Source organism: Citrus sinensis, chromosome 1, assembly GCF_022201045.2.
Source record: "Citrus sinensis cultivar Valencia sweet orange chromosome 1, DVS_A1.0, whole genome shotgun sequence".
NCBI classification, from domain to species: domain Eukaryota; kingdom Viridiplantae; phylum Streptophyta; class Magnoliopsida; order Sapindales; family Rutaceae; genus Citrus; species Citrus sinensis.
In genome coordinates this window covers 17,494,744-17,513,417 of record NC_068556.1, presented here as the reverse complement: position 1 = coordinate 17,513,417, position 18,674 = coordinate 17,494,744, and the positions used below count along the sequence as shown (strand labels likewise).

The 18,674-nt window shown below is 42.6% G+C and overlaps 2 protein-coding genes across 5 annotated transcripts in view; one reads left to right on the top strand and one right to left on the bottom strand.

Moving 5' to 3' along the window:
• The window catches only part of LOC107175807 (probable disease resistance protein At1g58390), a 168,666-nt gene that overhangs the window by 50,360 nt on the left and 99,632 nt on the right, over positions 1–18,674 (bottom strand). For all 4 annotated transcript variants that reach the window (XM_052439257.1, XM_052439265.1, XM_052439275.1 and 1 more), the window contains one exon: positions 15,487–15,645. In XM_052439257.1, the coding sequence (XP_052295217.1) occupies positions 15,487–15,645 (159 nt within the window). The remainder of the gene's footprint in view (positions 1–15,486; positions 15,646–18,674) is intronic.
• LOC107175789 (uncharacterized) lies at positions 5,409–7,331 on the top strand. Its single transcript, XM_052439279.1, has 4 exons — positions 5,409–5,864; positions 6,042–6,285; positions 6,361–6,683; positions 6,798–7,331. Exons 1-4 carry the CDS (start codon positions 5,409–5,411, stop codon positions 7,329–7,331), a joined length of 1,557 nt encoding a protein of 518 aa, XP_052295239.1.

Genomic DNA, 18,674 nt, shown 5'->3' with positions numbered 1-18,674 from the left:
AGGTTTCAAGTATTTTGTGTATGATGCGGAGATAAATTAGAACTCTACATGACCATCTGAAGAATTTTTTCTCAAATGAATCTTTTGAGTTGGAATTTAGACAGATTCACTATCTAAGTATCTTGAAGCAGTGGAGAATACATATGACAAAGGTTGAAGTAACTAATTTTATGAGCAGGAACTGAAATGATTTTGGCATGAGATTACAACAGGTGATTAACATATATGCTTCGTCTAAGGCAGCCTCATTTTAAGTGTTATTTCATCAGGTCAACAATCTTCAGGAGAAAAATGAATCAAGGGCAATAAAGGAGGTGGTTGATGCTAGTGATTCCTGAGTGTAGCAGCAAAAATAAAACTAAATTGTAGATTTGCTGTAGTCTTACAATAGACTCACCCTGTCCTTGTCCTTGTCCTTGTCCTTCTTCTTATACTGATGAATATGAGGCCGATGATATTTCTGTGAATAAAGAAAATGATAATAGAAATGGAACCATTGGGCAAATGGTAGTGTAACCTTTAGTTGACGATGTGAGTTCACCTTTATGTACTATTTAATTTCCATTTGTTTCTTGAAACATATATATGCAAACTTTAGAACATCAAGGGAAAAACTTGGACAAAGATTCCATTTCCATTTGTCCAATGGTTCCACCTCCGTTGTTCTCTTTATTCACATAAACACATCAACATCATTACATGTCTTTTATTCTTATACTTCTTCAAGTTCACCTTCTCTCTTCTTATCTTATTTTCAACCATTAACAGAAAAAACATTAGTAATTAGGATTTAAAGTGACAAAACTTAATTAAGGCAAATGGGTATTCAACCACGTTGAGTTTTATTCAACGTGGGTATTAATGGATGAATGATTTTGGTAGAATTAAAGTTTTTTTTTTCCGTTTTTGTTTCATTTGTCAACTCCATTTAATCAATTAATCTCAATGGCTATAAGGATCATTTTTAATGCAAACGGGTATTTCTTTGCTGCAAAAGACGGCTTTGGTGTGATTGTAAGGAATTGAGAGTGAGCAGCACATCCTGCGTGCCATCAACTTCTTTGCACTACAGGCACCCTCTGCATGCTGTGAAGGGAAAAATGTGAAAACCATTGCATGCTGTGGGGCTGCTAATCAATCAATAGAGAAAGAATTCAGTAATCAATTCTAGCAAAGCTTCCAAAACGTGCAGCACTATAGATTAAATCTTCCACTTTCAGAACTTTACTCATTAATCTTCTGCTCCAAATCACCAATGATTAGTGCTGGTTTTTTATTTTACAAGGGCTTAATCTCCATATATCTGAAGACTATGAAGATTAGGCAATATGCCCCAATTTCTTTTTGTTGTGTTTAATCCTCTGACAGTACCAAGATCAAACACCTTAGACCATCTTTGATTTGATGTATAAAGACTCGTTCTCCGAAATCCAAACTAAAAATTGAATCAAAGTGCCTAAATCCAGTGAAGACAAGGATACAAGCTTTCAAGCTTTCACTATTTCACAAATCAAGGTTACCAGGATGTAGAGCTTGTTACAGAGAACAAGAATATACAACTTTCTACTTTAACTCTCTCTCTCTCTCTCTCTCTCTCTCTCCATAGCTTTGATGAGATCTGAGAAGATGACCCATCAACCAGCCTTATAAACTATGATAAGGCCATCTCTAACAATCCCAGAATTTTCCTGCACTTTTTTAACTAACCCCAACTGACTTTTGACCAGCATTCTCGCCCTTATAATGACTGACACGTCGGTGAAATTCCAAAAAACCGAACAACAATGTCGTTCTGCCAGTGTTGAGATGATGAGATGAGATCAAAGCACAAATACTTTTCTTCTAACTGAAGTACTAAGCTTGAAGTTGAACTGTACCGCTACTTAAAAACTAGAGAAAGAAATAAAATAAAAATAAAAACATAACATATATTAATTTGAATGTTGACAAATTGAATACACACCAGTGAAACTGAAAATAGAAAGTAAAACAATTAATCAGACTTTTGTACAATATATTAATCTGAACATGACATTATTACTTTTAGCATGCAAATCCTTGAAAACAAAGAAACCAAACAACGTGTAGACAACTCAGCAGAAGTGAACACTGAAAGGATGAAGGCTGGATTCTGGTTGAAATTGAAACTTTGGCTACATTACAGTTAAGATATTTTCCGCTGTGCTTTTACCTGCACATACAACTGATTGAAGATCTTATCATACAGTTTTTAATGAATGGTGTCAGCATCAGGAACTGTGATGGACACTTCAAGTTTATGTTGAGACAAAAATTAGAAGCAACCACAATAAGAATGTAGAAAACACTTTATATTATGATTATAGTTTAGGCAGCTGCATACTATCAAATCTTTTGTGGAGAAAAAAAAAACTTTTATATGAAATTAGATCGATAATTAAAGGTTGAAGTTATTGGGGAAGAAGAAAAAACTTACATCAAACTCAATCAGGGCTAATCAAATTCCGTAAGGATAAATCTGAACGCCATACTGCTCCTTATCCTTGAATTCCCGTAGCTTTTGTCTCAGCTCTGGCTGAGGCCACCAGCAATCGAATTTGTTTAAGCTCTTTATGCACCAGAGCTATTCAGGAACCCTTTTTAAGTAAGCACAAGGGTTGATAAGCACGCATTCTAGTTTTGGCATGGCCCCAGTCCCCATAGTCCACTCCTCTAGCCATAGCATTGATTTCATGTGCAATACCTTAAGCCTTGGAAAACCATCAGAACCACAAGTCAGCTTTCTACCTGAATACGAGTTTTGCTTCAGTTTGAGCACTTGAAGAAGCGGGAGCTTTTCTAGTGTCGGCATGGGATCATCCATTAGGTTAGTATTAGAAAAACTCAAGTGGGTTAGACTATGAGGAAATAGGTATTCAGCAAGGATGATTTTGGAGAGCCGTGGCATCTTGCTTTCGTTCACCAACTTCAATGACTCGAGGCAGCTCAATCTGCAAATACTTTGGGACAACAAAAATTGATAATAACTTAAATCTCCCCATATGCAGAGATTTCGAAGACTAGGCAGTCTGCCCAATATATCTTCAGTACAGCAGCAAGGATGCAAGGCCGAAATGAAATTGACATTTTCCAGAGAGCCGCAATATTTTCCTGGACGTGCAGGAAGTATGATTGAGCCAAAATTTAGATGCCTGAGTTTGTTCATCTTCCAAAACTCATCTGCTGTATGATCTATGTCGCTAAAAAGCATATTGAGTGTGTACATGTTCGAAAGATAGTTGAAAAATGATGAAGGAAGGCTTTTCAGGGAAGGGATATTCAACTTCAAATATCTTAAAAGAGATAAATTTTCAATATTGGACGGATATTGGTTGAGAACAAGGGATCCTAAGTCTAATACTCTGAGAAGTTTGTACATTTCACAAATTTTCTGCCAATCTATGGGGTCAAAGTGGTCGCTTTCTGAAGTGAAGTACAACAAGGAATGCAGGTGCGGGTAATAATCATCTAAGTAAGCAAAATCGCTCTGTTGTTCTAGAGCACAGAAACGTTTGACATTTTTTCGTGATTCACCTTTTGCATCCAGGGTAGGGGAAAAGACAAATTCAGCATTCAAAGCCACTACAAGCAATGAAGGCCAACAACGACTACGGATAGAGCATGTGTTGATTGTGCCTCCAGCTCTTCTCTTCTTTACTTCAACAAAGCCTCTATTGATTAGTTGTTCTAAGTACTTCTCAGCAGTTGCCTCGCTGTTGTCTGGAATGAAACCTTCAACTATCCACAACTGATATAACTGCCTGGTGGATATCTCTAGGTGTGCGGGAAACACAGGTAAGTAAAGACAACAAAGTTTCAAAGGAAAAGGTAACATGCAATGTGCGACGGATTGAAGGAAAAGGGGCTTATCAATTGCTTCCCTTTTATTTTCTTCTAATGAGATGCTTCCATGGTATAGGATGTGGAAAGGCCATCCTTGGTATGTCACTCGCAATGGTCCTCCAGTTGGCACTAAATCAAGCTGAATATTCTGTCAGTTTTCGAACTGAAATAAGATGACGATATCAATTTTAGCGAGCGTTATTAGTACTCTATGTTGATGCTGAAATCTGCTCGCCCTTTGCCCGACAAGATTTTTACACTAACGTTCACGTTATCAATAATGAAGATATCAATTCCTTCTTACTTCAACGATTGCTCCAGCCACTGAAGTTGGAGTTGTCCCTTTTTTTCTCACTAAGCCTGCGTTCACAAAAGTGGATCAGAGACACCGGTGGTTTTGCCGGCGCAAACCCTCTGATGCCTAAGTTAGCTAAAGGTGTTTATGGGAAAACGGTGCAATTAGGGTTCAAATAATTTCTTAGAATTAGCTCACTCTCGGTATTAAAAAGCGTCTGGATACAATTTGGCAGAGTTTTCCCTTCTCTCATTTTTTCTTCCCTTTTCTTCATTGATTTCTTCTTCTTTTATAGCCGCTGTCCCACGTTCCTGTTTAGCCTTAATCCCTCCTTTTTCGGGTGGTGGCAGCCCCTCATGGGACTCTAACTGCTACATTATGGGCAAACGTGGGATCTCGCGTCTCCCGCAACGGTTCTGGAAAAAGCGCAACTACCGTGATTCTGTGGGATCGTGTTCCCACTTTTTCGGGGGATGGGTATCGGCTCGGTATATACCTCTGGTCAGTATACTCCCCTGGTTGGTACTCGTCTCTAGTCTGCTCATATTTGTCCCCGTGTTCTGCTCGTACCATTTGGCTGAGATGATCCATGCCGGGGCAGAAATAGTAGCATGGCCGACCTGATGCTTTTATTTACTTAACACCAGTCCCCCAGTTTATGGTCTTGCAAGTGAAATGAATTAAGAATAGAAACTGATAGTCAAATGTTACCAACCCGGGGGCTTCTCATCTGGTCTTCTATTTACCGGGACGGACCTGAGGTACCATTTTTCTTCTGGGGAGGTTCCGACCTGAGCATGGGCCTTAATGAGCATATCCATTGCATATCTGGGCTTGCATCTAGCCTGGCCTCTTGTAACGGTTAGTGACGTGGCATCTCCAGACTGTTCGTATTTGAAATTTGAAACGACGGGCTATTCGTCCTCGATATACGGTAAGTGAGCTGGCATCTTTATCACTTAAATGCTTTCATTTCCTCCTTTTCGTTTCAAATCCCTAGACTTACATCATCATCGTTTTGTTATTCGTCTCTCCGTCGTTAACCTACCCCCTCTTTGAACTTTACTTACACTTCCCGTGTTCGGAGTATCTACTTGCTGGGTTTTTTCTCTGTCACGGCAGCGCTATCAGGGCCAGTTCATTCCAGGTATTGCTTTTAATCTCTTCCCTGGTTGTTGTTGATTGGGTTCTGTGTTGCCCCCTTTTGTATCCGTATACTTGAGTTTTCTTTGTTTTCTTTTGGGATTCTGATATGTCAAATCGGAAAAGGAAGTTAATTGTTGATGAGAGTGATGAAGAAACAGGGGATTCAGACCTTAACGTGTCAATACCCACCGATTTCTTAGGTCCCTCCAGTAGTGTAGGTCCTTCCCATGGCAGGGATATCCTTGAATACCCACGCCCCCTGACCATTTCGCCTTCCCCTGAATTAGAGCTTGTGGGGAATAGAGGTGGACCCACATCCAGCTCTGGTGAAGATCACAGTTATGGTGGGGTTGGGGTCCCTGAAGAAGTGGGTGATGGCGAGAGAAGCAGTTCCGAGCCGAGCGGACCCTCTAGGAAAAGGAACTTTGGCCACATAGTGGAGGCAGATTCTTACCCTATTGATTTCATAGCTTGTGCCACCACCCCCACTGATCTATTAAAGCTTAGGAACCTCTACAACATTCCTGAGGAGGTTCTCCTTGTAGTTCCTGGGAAAGGTGATGTACCTAGTCGGCCTCCGAAGGGGTACGTGACGATGCACTTGGAGAGTTTCAGACTAGGAGCTCGGCTGCCCCTTCAACGTTATTTTGCCAAGATATTGGGTGGTATGCACCTGGCCCCAGGTCAGCTACACCTAAACGGGTGGAGGGTTCTCTCGGCTATGTTTGTGCTGTGGGAGAGGTGCGGGTCGGAGGAGCCTTCCCTTGTTGAAGTGAAGCATCTGTACCAGCTGCGAAGCAGCCCAAAGGAGGCGGGCTGGTACTACTTCATGTCCAGTTTTGCAAAGAGGAAACCGATCACTGGGTTTCCTTCTTCATGTAAGAATTGGAAGAACAAATTCTTCTTTGCTGGAGGAAACTGGTGTCCAGCAGTCCGGTCGCTTGGTGGGGATATTTACCTTCCAATGCATTTTATCACCCCAGGTCGTTCATTTTTGCCTATATTCTTAATCAAAATTGCTACTTATTGAGTTCTTTAACCTTGTTTGTTTTTTTCAGAATCTTGGGGTTTGGTTAAGGACCTTGAAGACCGACCCTTGCTCCAGGTTGAAACTACTCTGGTGAACGCGTCTACCTGCCAAGACCTGCTGTCACTAATAAACTTGGTCGGTTCGGGCTTAGTGGACATTGTTGCCTGGATGGATAACAATATCCTCAGTGCAATGAGCAGAAAGCGTGGTCGGGCTCCGAGCAGCTCCAGCAACCCTCCTCCTCCTCCGAAGAAAGTCAGTGTTAGCCCTTCTAAGGCTTCTGTTCCTGCTCTGCCCCCTCCTCCACCTAGTAAGAGTGTCGGGGAGAAAACTATTGACAAGAGTTCTGAGGTCAGTACACGCTCTGGGGACCGATCCTCCCCTCTTCCAGCTCGTGATCAGGGTGACTACCTGATCCTGTATCAGAGGGACTATGGGAAGTCAGTGGGACCGAAGATGGTCCAGGACATTGAGAGCATGAATCTCAATGAATTAGTTGGTTCTGTCCAAAGGGTCTCCTTCAAGTTGGCCACTCTAGTATCTTGTTACAAGAATAGGATCACGCGCCAAGAGAGGAAGCTCCAAGCTGAGAACCAGGACTTGAAGAAGAGGGTTGAGTCTGCTGATCGCTCGAAGGAGAAGCTGGCCGAGCTGAACAGGCAGATTACAGAGCTAGAGGAGAAAGTTGCGGTTGCTGAGTCCACTTCCTCCAAACTTGAGGGTGAGTTGGGTGACCTGAAGTCTGATCTTCAGGTTACTCAAAGTGAAAGAGATACTCTGAGGACTGCCCTTGAGGGAGAAATCAAATCCTTGAGTGAGCAGCTGGCTGAGGAGAAAGGTAAATCCGCTGACGTGGACGATCGGCTGGATGCCGAGTATGACTCTGGGGTTGTTTTCTCCTATAAGTGCATCATGTCTGTGCTTAAGGAAGAATATCCCGAGCTGGACATGAGCAAGCTGGAGGCTGGAGTATATGGCAGAGATCGGCCAGGCAGATAAAGAGTAGGGTGAGCAGGATCAAGTGGAGGCTCCTTTAGATGGGGTGCAGGAGGGGGAAGTTGGGGGACATGCTTTTGAAGTGGGACAAGGGTCCGTGCCTCCTCCTCCCGGTATTGCTGATCTTCCACCTCCAGAGATAGCTGATCCTTCACTTGCTAAAGCCGTTGACCCTCCTAATCCTTAGGTCTATTTTTGTATAGACTCTAGATTTTCATTCGTTTTGTAAACATTTAAATGCTTATAAATTTTTAGATGTTCTTTACTGGCTTTCTTGTCTGGTTTTTGCTCATGGATTGTTTCTGCAAATTAATTTGACAATTTATCTGATTTTGCTTGTTGGTTCTTTAGTGGACCGAGTAGGAATATGCATCCGCTTGCCTTAGTAAATTTTTGCAAAATTGCCTGTTGGTCGTTTGTTGACCGATCAAGAGCAGGCACTTACTTGCCTTAGTAGAATTTTCGTAAAATTGGCTGCTGGTCTTTCGTTGATCGAGCATAAGCAGGCACTTACTTGCCTTTGTAAAAATTTATTGAAATTGCCTGCTGGTCTTCGTTGATCGAGCAGGAATAGGCACTTGTTTGCCTTTGTGGAAATTTCGTAAAATCGCCTGCTGTTCTTTCGTGGGCCGAGCAGGACCAGGCACACACTTGCCTTGGTAAGAATTTCATAAATTTAGCTGTTGGTCTTTCGTTGACTGAGCAGGAGCAGACACTTACTTGCCTTAGTAGAATTTTCATAAATTTAGCTGCTGGTCTTTCATTGACCGAGCAGAAGCAGACACTTACTTGCCTTAGTAGAAGTTTCGTAAATTTAGCTGCTGGTCTTTTCGTTGACCGAGCAGAAGCAGGCACTTGCTTACCTTAGTAGAATTTTCATAAATTTAACTGCTGGTCTTTCGTTGACCGAGTAGAAGCAGACACTTACTTGCCTTAGTAGAATTTTCGTAAATTTAGCTGCTGGTCTTTCGTTGACCGAGCAGAAGCAGACACTTACTTGCCTTGGTAGAATTTTTTTTTATTGGGTTTGCTAGCAGGGGGATTTCGTGCTGAATTCATCTTTATTGAAATTTGAATGCATTACAGGAACACAGAATATATGTATGTGCAACAAGCCATCATGCATTTAATAGAAATAACTTATGAAGACTTAGTAGAGCACTTTGCTTACTGGAAATACTTCTTCAAGTGCTCGGCGTTCCACAACCTCTTTACGTCTCGTCCATCTGTGTACACTAACTTATAAGCTCCTGGTCCAGTTGCTCGTATCACCCTGTACGGGCCTTCCCATTTCGGGCCAAGAGCGCCATGGTTGGGATCCCTGGTGTTTTGGTTCACCTTCCTAAGCACCCAATCTCCTGGTCGGAACTGCCTCACGCGTACGTTCTTGTTGTAATAACGCGTGACCCTTTGCTGACATTGGGCCACTTTCTGCGAGGCCCCTTCCCTTTTCTCCTCCAGCAGGTGCAGGCTCAAGAAGATCTGCTCGCCATTTTGCTCCTCATTGAAGTATTCCGTCCGATGTATTCGTACTCCAATTTCTGCTGGGACTACCGCCTCATGACCAAAAGCTAAGGCAAATGGGGTTTCCTCTGTAGCGGTTTTGTGAGTTGTCCGGTAAGCCCACAGTACCCCTGGTAGCTCGTCAACCTAAGCTCCCTTCTTCTCTCCCAGTCTAGTCTTCAGGAGTTTCTTTATCACTTTGTTGGCTGCTTCCACTTTTCTGTTTGCCTGGGGGTGTGCGGGGGTGCAGAACTTCAGGTCCACCCCTAGGTTCCGGCAAAATTCTCTGAAGTTGTTGTCAAATTGCCTTCCATTGTCGGTGATGATGGTATAAGAGATTCCGTATCTGCAGATGATATTCTTCCAAATAAAATCCGTTGTCTTTCTCTCCGTGATTTGGCTAAGGACCCCCACTTCTATCCACTTGGTGAAATAGTCTATTGCTACAATTGCATGGGTTGCCGCTCCTCGGCCTTTCAGTAACGGACCAATCAGGTCGATTCTCCATTGAGCAAAAGGCCATGGGGATGTCATAGTGGTGAGCTTTTCTGGGGGTTGTGCGGGAACCTCTGAGAAGCTTTGGCAGATTTTGCAACTCTTTGCCATCCTTTTCGCATCCTGGTGCATGGTCGGCCAAAAGTATCCTTGCCGGAGTGCCTTGAAGGCTAAAGTTCTTTCTCCTGAATGATTTCCACATATTCCTTCATGAATCTCCCTTAGTACATAGTCTGCCTCCTCATCATCCAAACATCGCAAAAGGGACAAGGTGAATTCTCGGCGATAGAGCACCCTATCGAGCAGTGCATACCTCGCTGCTCGGCGTTTTAACTTTCTTGCTTGCCTTTTGTCCTCCGGTAAAATGCCATCGCGGATGTATGCGAGAATCGAGTCCATCCAAGATTCTTCGATGCTTATTCTCATTACCTCTACTTCCTCTCCTATACTCGGCGAGGCCCTCATCTTTAGTGGAACTGACTTAGGTAATTTGGGATCTACTGTTGCAGCCATTCTTGCCAACATGTCTGCTCGGTAATTTTCATTCCAGGATATCTGCTTCACCTCTACCTTTTTGAAGAGTTCAACCATTTGTTTCGCCTTCTTCAAATAAAGCCCCAATTTCTCTTCCCTTACTTGGAATTGATCACTGAGCTGATTACATATTAGCTGGGAATCTGCTTGGATTTCTACTCTTTCTGGGCTTCGGATTATAACTCCTGCTCTAGATCCCTGTTCACTACGTGACCCATCAACCATTACCAGCCACACCCCCTTTGGATCCTTCTGTTCCACTAGTTGTTCCTCCTGGACCTCTTCCCCTGGTTCAACACGGTCAACCATAAAATCAGCCAGGGCTTGGGCCTTGATTGCTCCTCGGGGCCTATAGGACAGGTCGAATTCGCTCAGCTCCATGGACCACTTTACTAACCGCCCTGATGCATCTGGTTTTTGGAGCATTTTCCGGAGAGGTTGGTCGGTCATCACAATTATCGGGTGGGCCTGAAAATATGATCGCAGTTTTCGTGCTGCCGTTTTTAAAGCCAGTGCCCATTTCTCCATCAATGGGTACCTAGTTTCTGCGTATACCAGGGCTTTGCTAGTGTAATACACAGGGTGTTGCTTCCTTTCTTTTTCTCGGACTAACACTGAGCTGGTGGCCCATTTTGAGATTGCCAAGTATAAAAACAGTTGGTCACCTTCTCTCGGAGTTGATAGTAATGGGGCGTGAGCCAGATATTCCTTCAGCTGCCCAAACGCTTCCTCACATTCTGATGTCCACTCCATCTTTCTCCCTTTCTTTATGGTTTCGAAAAAAGGGTGGCATTTATCTGTGGCCCGCGAGATGAATCGGTTCAATGCTGCCAATTTCCCTGTAAGGCTCTGCACCTCCTTAACTGTTCGTGGGGACCTCATTTCTGTTACCGCCCGTATTTTTTCTGAGTTGGCCTCGAACCCTTGGTGGCTCACCAGGAACCCCAAAAATTTGCCAGAGCTGACCCCAAATGCACATTTCTCCGGGTTTAGCTTCATTCCATACTTCCTCAGTAGTTCAAAGGTCTCTTCCAAATGTTTCACGTGATCACTCGGTTCTTTGGACTTTGTGATCATATCGTCCACATATACCTCCATAGTATGACCGATCAATTGCTTGAAGATCTTGTTCACCAACCTTTGATAGGTGGCTCCTGTATTTTTCAGGCCAAAAGGCATCACCCTGTAGCAAAACAAACCCATGTTAGTTATAAAGGTGGTGTTTTCCTCATCCTGCTCGTCCATGGGTATCTGGTTGTATCCCGAAAAGGCATCCATGAAGCTGAGCAGACTGTGACCCGCTGTTGAGTCCACCAATTGATCTATCTTTGGTAGGGGAAAACTGTCATTCGGACATGCCTTATTAAGATCTGTGAAATCCACACACATCCTCCATTTTCCGTTGGCCTTCTTTACCAGTACTACATTGGAAATCCACTCTGAGTACTTGGCCTCCCTTATAAATCCTGCTTTCAATAGTTTCTCCACCTCGGCATTTATGGCCTCGTACCTTTCCTAGTTAAAGCATCTTCTCTTCTGCTTCACCGGCCTCGCCTCATTCTTGATTGCCAACTTGTGGCAAGCTACCCCGCGATCAATTCCTGGCATATCCTCGTGAGACCAGGCGAATATATCTGCATGAGACTGTAGGCACTTTACCAGCTCGCCTCTTACTGTCCCAACCAATCCTGAACTGATCTTAACCACTCTGCTCGGGTTGCTTTTGCTTACCGCAACTTCTTCCAGTTTCTCAACGGGTTCTTGGCGGCCCTTTTTAGACTCTCCTCGGTTATCTAGAGAAGTAACCTGTAGTGTCTCCTTGGCCGCTGTAGCATAACAACTCCTTGCCATTCTCTGGTCGCCTTTTACTACACCAACCACTCCATTTACTCTGTATTTCAGTGCCAGATAATGCGTAAATACAACGCATTGGCTTATCCTCATGAAGGGTCTCCCCAGTATCATCTGGTAAGGGCTTCTTTCCTCTACCACGACAAAGTCCAGCATCATCGTTCTTTCAAACGGCTTTGTCCCCACAGTAATTGAGAGTTCGATGATCCCCATGGGAGTTAACCGTCCCCCTCCAAATCCCTTTAAGGATGTATTTGTCCGTTCTAATTTCAAGTCTGCAATTCCCATATCATCTAGGGCCGACTTAAACAGGATGTCAACCGAGCTGCCCGTGTCTACCAGTATTCGTCCCAATTCTGTACCAGCCACCATTGCCTTAATCACCAGTGCATCCTCATGAGGATATAAGATACCCTCTTCATCGTCATCTGTCCATATAATGGGAACTTGCCGCACTTTTGCCTTCTTGGTTGCTGGCAAATTGAAAAGCACCTCTTTGCTAGTCATGGCGTATCTCCCATAGTTCTTCCGTGCCTTGTTCGAATCCCCAGCCAATGTTGGCCCTCCTGCTATCACACGGATAGTCGGCTGTTCACATTCCAGGCCCCTCTCAGCTCCTTCATCCCGCGTGTACTGTGATTCAATGACGGAGGACACCCCATCTACATATTTATCCAAATAACGGTTTCTCACCAAATCCTCCACCTGGATCTTTAAGTCACGACATTGGCTGATTGTGTGACCGTGAGTGTCGTGAAATTTGCAAAATCTGCTCTTATCCCGTCGGTGAGCAGGTTTTGTTATAGGGGTTGGAGGGTACAACAGGCCTCGTCCCTCGATTCTCTCGTACAACTCCTCCATAGGGACTTTTAACGGGGTGTATTGTCTATACGCTGAGCTCTGGTCAATTAGCTGGACTACTCGGCTATTATGAATATTGTCCCAAGCGGATATTGAAGGTAGCTGACCTGATCGTCCCGTTCTGGAGTTGGCCGTGTGTAGTGCTTTGGGAGCGTTGTGATAAGGATGGTTAGCCAACTGCCGGAATTCTCGTTGCCGCTCCAGGAATGGGGGGCGCGGGGGCTGAGCCCTGTTGCGGTCTCTGAGCCATGGGGTAAGGGCGAGACCGAGCTGATACCGCACCCATCATTGAGGATTCCCCAGCTCGCTTTCCCGACTCGCTCCCACTTGGGGTTCTCTTTTCCTTTCGTCTCAGCTCCTCCAGCTGTTCACTCTTTATCCTTGCCGATTTTTCCTCTTCAATTTCAATGTCTCTCTTTGCCTGCTCATACCTCGCTGAGTAATTCTGCACCAGGAGACTTCTCAGGTTATACCATAGCCAGCCTATCCTCACACCCTCCTTTAATCCGCTTAACGCCTGCGGGTGATTGAAAGCTCCCAAATTAAACACGGCTCGGTGGTATCGTTTTACAAAATCTCGAAGGGATTCTTGTTCCTCCTGCTTCATCCCCATTAGTTCCATCATATCATCCTCTGGGGCCATTGCTCCTCGGAACTGTTCGACTAACTCTTGGCACATCTGCTCGTACCCTCTAATACTTCCTCGTGACAGCTTGCGGTACCATTCTCGAGTTCGTCCCTCCAGTGTCAATGGGAACACCCTACACCTCTGAGCTGGTGTTAACCCCTGAACACCCGTCATGTCGTTGAAACGTTCAATATGCACCAGTGGATCACTTCGCCCGGAGTATTTGAGGTCGGGGAAGCGAAAATCTCTTGGGATTACAATACCCATGATCTCAATTGATAGTGGAGATTCTTCATCTAGCATTATCCTCCAGCTCGGGGGCTTTCTCTTGCCTTGTATCTCCTCTATCACTTGCGCTAATCTGCGCACCTCTCCCTCCAATTCTACAGCACGGTCAGGATCACGCGCAGCTATCTGATCTCGCTCCTACTCGGCATTTTGCAACCCCTGTCTGAGCTCTCCTTCATCAATACTGGCCCCTCGGCCATCAGTTTTCGGTACCCATCTAGGGCGAGGTTGGTCCCTCCCTTCATCTACTCGTTCTCCTGGAACCCGACTAGTGCTTCTGTGGGGATGCACCCCATTAGGTTGGTCTGCCGGCGGAGGGATTTCCTCAACTCTACGCCTCCGGAGGCTGGGTTCTGCTCCAACATCATCTCTTCCTACGGGGGTTTCACAATCCTTTCTCCGCTCATCCCTCAGCTCATACAGTATGGTCGCGAGAGTCTCCATTTGTTTCTTCATCCGCTCCAATCGATCTTGCATCATCCTCTCCCGGGCTTCATTTGTAATTTCCCAGAGAGTGATTGTCTCCACAGTTTCATTATCCTCCCTCAAAGCATCCTTCCTCGGCACATCCATGTCTAATCGTTCGTTGCTTCTCCGGTAACTACTAATTCAGTGGTAGCTTTTTATCCAGCTCCCCACAGACGGCACCAAAATGTTGATGCTGAAATCTGCTCGCCCTTTGCCCGACAAGATTTTTACACCAACGTTCACGTTATCAATAATAAAGATATCAATTCCTTCTTGCTTCAACGATTGCTCCAGCCACTGAAGTTGGAGTTGTCCCTCTTTTTCTCACTAAGCCTGCGTTTACAAAAGTGGATCAGAGACGCCGGTGGTTTTGCCAGCGCAAACCCTCCGATGCCTAAGTTACCACAAGGTGTTTACGGGAAAACGGTGCAATTAGGGTTCAAATAATTGCTTAGAATTAGCTCACTCTCGGTATTGAAAAGCGTCTGGATACAATTTCGCAGAGTTTTCCCTACTTTCCTTTTTTCTTCCCTTTTCTTCATCGATTTCTTCTTCTTTTATAGCCGCTGTCCCACGTTCCCATTTAGCCTTCATCCCTCCTTTTTCGAGTGGTGGCAGCCCCTCATAGGACTCTAACTGCTACATTATGGGCAAAAGTAGGATCTCGCGTCTCCCGCAACGGTTCTGGAAAAAGCGCAACTACCGTGATTCTGTGGGATCGTGTTCCCGCTTTTTCGGGGGATGGGTATCGGCTCGGTATATACCTCTGGTCGGTATACTCCCCTGGTTGGTACTCATCTCTGATCGGCTCATATTTGTCCCCGTGTTCTGCTCGTACCATTTGGCTGAGGTGATCCATGCCGGGGCGGAAATAATAGCATGGCCGACCTGGTGCTTTTATTTACTTAACACTCTACTTCCATTCTGATTATCCGGGAGTATTTCTCGAATAATATCCCACACTTCAATGCTCCACACATCATCAATCACAATCAAATACCGCTTGGTCATTAGATATTCATGAAGAATAATTTTTTTCATTTCATAATTTTTATCCTTTATTTCACTCAACCTAGATGAAGGCATCAGAAACTTAATAATGATATCTAATATTTGGTCAGCATAGCAGGTGTAAGGCTCTTGAACCCAAGCATGACAATCAAAATAATGCTTCATATAGTTGCTGCTGTAAGCCTCTGCGGCGAAAGCCGTCTTGTCCAATCCAATGCTATCAAGTATGGTCACTGCGGAAAGTTGAGGTGGTCCTTCTATCAATAGATCTAACAACTCCTCCATTCTATCATCTAGACCCACCGTGTCCCTACTTTTAGAAGATGAAGATATACCGGCTTCAGCTTCAAAAGTTTTGATGGCATCAATGATTTCGGAATCCGTGTGCTCAAGTTGTTGCATCCGTTGCTTAATATCAGTGATTCTGCTTTGGGGTCCTTGCAGAGCATTACAAATGTCCTTGCTGCCGCTGCTTTGACTCTTTTGTTCACTGATGCTGTTGATGAATGTGTTAATCACCTTCTCAGATTCATACGTAAAGCAATTGATTTCATCCATAATGTTCCCGAGATCAGGGTCATCAATTTCAACTTCTCCTATTTTTTGCATCAGAAGGCAGGAGATATCATCTTCAAATTCCCTCAGCCAAGAAGTAACGATTTCAGTCTCGGCATGAAGGTTCTGAATATGTTGTTTTGCAGCATCAAGCAACGTGACTTCTTCACCAGCTAACACCCGTCCCAGCCTCTCGGAAAATAGCATGAAGTTGATGTCCATATCTCCTCCTCTCTCGGTACCACCCTGTAATCAGTCCTGTAGCATGCAAAGAAATAGTTAAAAACAGAGAGTTGGAAAGAAACTTTGCTTTAAACCTCCCCTACCTCCGTTCTCTTAGCTAGTACTCCATTCAAGAAATTGAATTGAGATTGTTGACTCTCAAATTAGAACAGATCAAGGCAGAGGACTACGGTAAATGAATCTTACAATACACTGTTCTCCATATGTTGTAAAAAGAATAAAGCATAAGAGAATAAATAGGTCTTGATCAAGGATCAATCAAGACCAATATGTATTATACATCCACTTTCAAGAAAGAAAAGGTCAAAACAATTCCACCGGGACCATAAGGCCTATTTGAAAAGAAAAGAACAGAGCAAGATCTTTAGTAATTTAAGCTGTGGAAAAATGCAAAATCACGTCTACCACTTACTGGCGTGCAAAAAGTTTTATGTATCCACTGAAACATTTATTGTTGATGAATGAAACTGGTCTTAGGTTGACCTACACAACTCTTTCTCTCGGTACTCCAGTAGTGCAAGCATGTTAGTTTAGTCAGTAGTTTCTCCTACACATAAATGATGTTTATTATAGAATTTTGATAATGGGTACAATAAGAAAGTAGTTGCAAAGAAAATATTGGGGGTTGATGTGATATCTATTGACTTGGAGCATAATAAATAATTACAAAATCACTATTTGTCTTTAATTTTCATCATACTCCTTATTAAAAAATTATTATGATTACATAGTCAGTGATTTATATTCACAGAAGACAAAAGTAATGAATAAATAAGCTACCACTTGCAATTAATAAAATGGTAACCCTATCTGGTAAGGTAGCCCTGTTCATTGAAAGCAAAAGCAACAGAATCGTTCACTGTGCTGCCACAAAATGATTGTCATGGAAGGCACCAAAGTTTCCAAGTAACAGACAAAGTCGAAGTAGTTAGCACTATGAAGCGAGGCTGAAAATCTTGTTCCTCACGTTAAATAATATTTAATAACGACCTACTGCTAATCATTGTGTTTGTTAATCTCTGCCTTATGCCTTAGCTTTAATAGCATCTCCATGTAATCCTCCCAACCCACTACACGGGATCAGAGTATTAGCCAAACATGTACATAGATAACTACTCTCTGTTTCAATAACTTGTAATCTTATCTTATATCTCTTTACCGTTATCTTGTAATTATCATATAGGCTATGGCTTAGCTTGTATTTATCTTATAGGCTATGACTTATCTTATAGTGTTTGGCTTATCATCCAAGTATGCTTGACTTGTATAAATTGTAACGTTACTCATTGATAAATTATTGATTCATACAATTTCTTTACAGAGTCAGGCAAGTATGAAGTTCATCAATAATCAAATCTCTTCTGTAAATGAACAAAGCATATTGATTGAGTGCCTAACTGTAGCAACTGGAGTGCTTAAAACCAGAGATACCTCAGTTGCTGCCCAATATCACAATCCAATCAATCAAGATGCTACCAAGAATGAACTAATTTGAAGCTCAATTGAAAATGGAATTGAAACAAGATAATGATGAAAGAACAAAAAGCAATTAAGATCAAATTGAATTAAAGAATTGAAAGAACCAACAGAGGAAAAATCAATTCAACGTGGTTCAACTAATTTGCATTAGCTTGCATCCATGGGAGGAAATTTTTGATCAGTTTTTATAGAAAATACATTAATCCCACTTAATCCAAGACTAGAAAGCATCACAAACATTCTTTATTTTTATACACAGTCAACTCTCTGCTGAAATGAAATCTCTTACTTAATGAGTACACAGCTGAAACAAAGACAACTGGAATTACTTTTCAAATTTGATACACTGCTAATAATAATGACAATATTAAAATGTGGCATGTGTTGATTCTGCTGCCTCAAAGCTTCACTTGAGCTAGCCCTTAATCTACTGATTCACCTCACACGATTTTTGTAACTTGATCTAAGAATCAAGTATGAGTTTGATAAATTTCATGAGATAGATAGCATAAATTTCAAAGTCGTTAGTTAATTTGTTATGAGATATCATATCACAAACATATTTTATTAGTTTAAATGAAGCTTAATAATTATTCAACGAGGATTTAATTAGTTAATTGTTTAAATTTATTCTTAATGGAATGCTAACAAACCAAATTAAATTTCTACATTTATTTAATTATATACATGCATATCTTGATAACTATTTTAACGTGTGATCCAATATAGAACATAATTTAATCTTGAATTTTGCTCTGAATATTTTTATAGTTGATTTGTTATAAATTTGAACGAGGGATTGCAATTACTTGCTCTTTTATAAATATTTTTATACCGTAGGCAATAGTTATAAAGATTGATTATTGATGAACTTCACACTTGCACACAAAATTCTATTATTGAAAGTCGATGCTTACTATAACACGGCGTTTTTCTAGCTTTTACTAGACGTGGTTTCAATTTATTGAACCATTAGAGGGACACATCAGTAGTCACAAAAGTGCCCCTGTAAATGGCAATCCTTGTAATCATTTTGCTGCCGCTCTTCATTCCACTCCCAAGTACGCAGCCCAAACTTCAACTTTCTTTGGGAAGGTAATGAAGCGTGACTTTGTCTCAGTAATCTGTCTTTCATATTCCATTGAATGAGCCAAAGGAGGGATGCTTCTATAATTAGTAGCAACTATCAATCATATTGAAGGAATTTCTGCAACAGATAAAGAAAGAATATCAGAGAACAAAGCTGTTAATCAATCAACACATGTACAGCAGTATTAGTATTTCTGCCTCATTGTATTGCCTAAGCGGGTATTAGGATTTCTCCACAAGAACGTTTACTAAGACATTCAGCCAAGTGTGAAGTTCATCAATAATTAATCTTTTCTGGAAATAAACGGAACCTATTGAGTGTCAGACTTGCCCATCCTTTG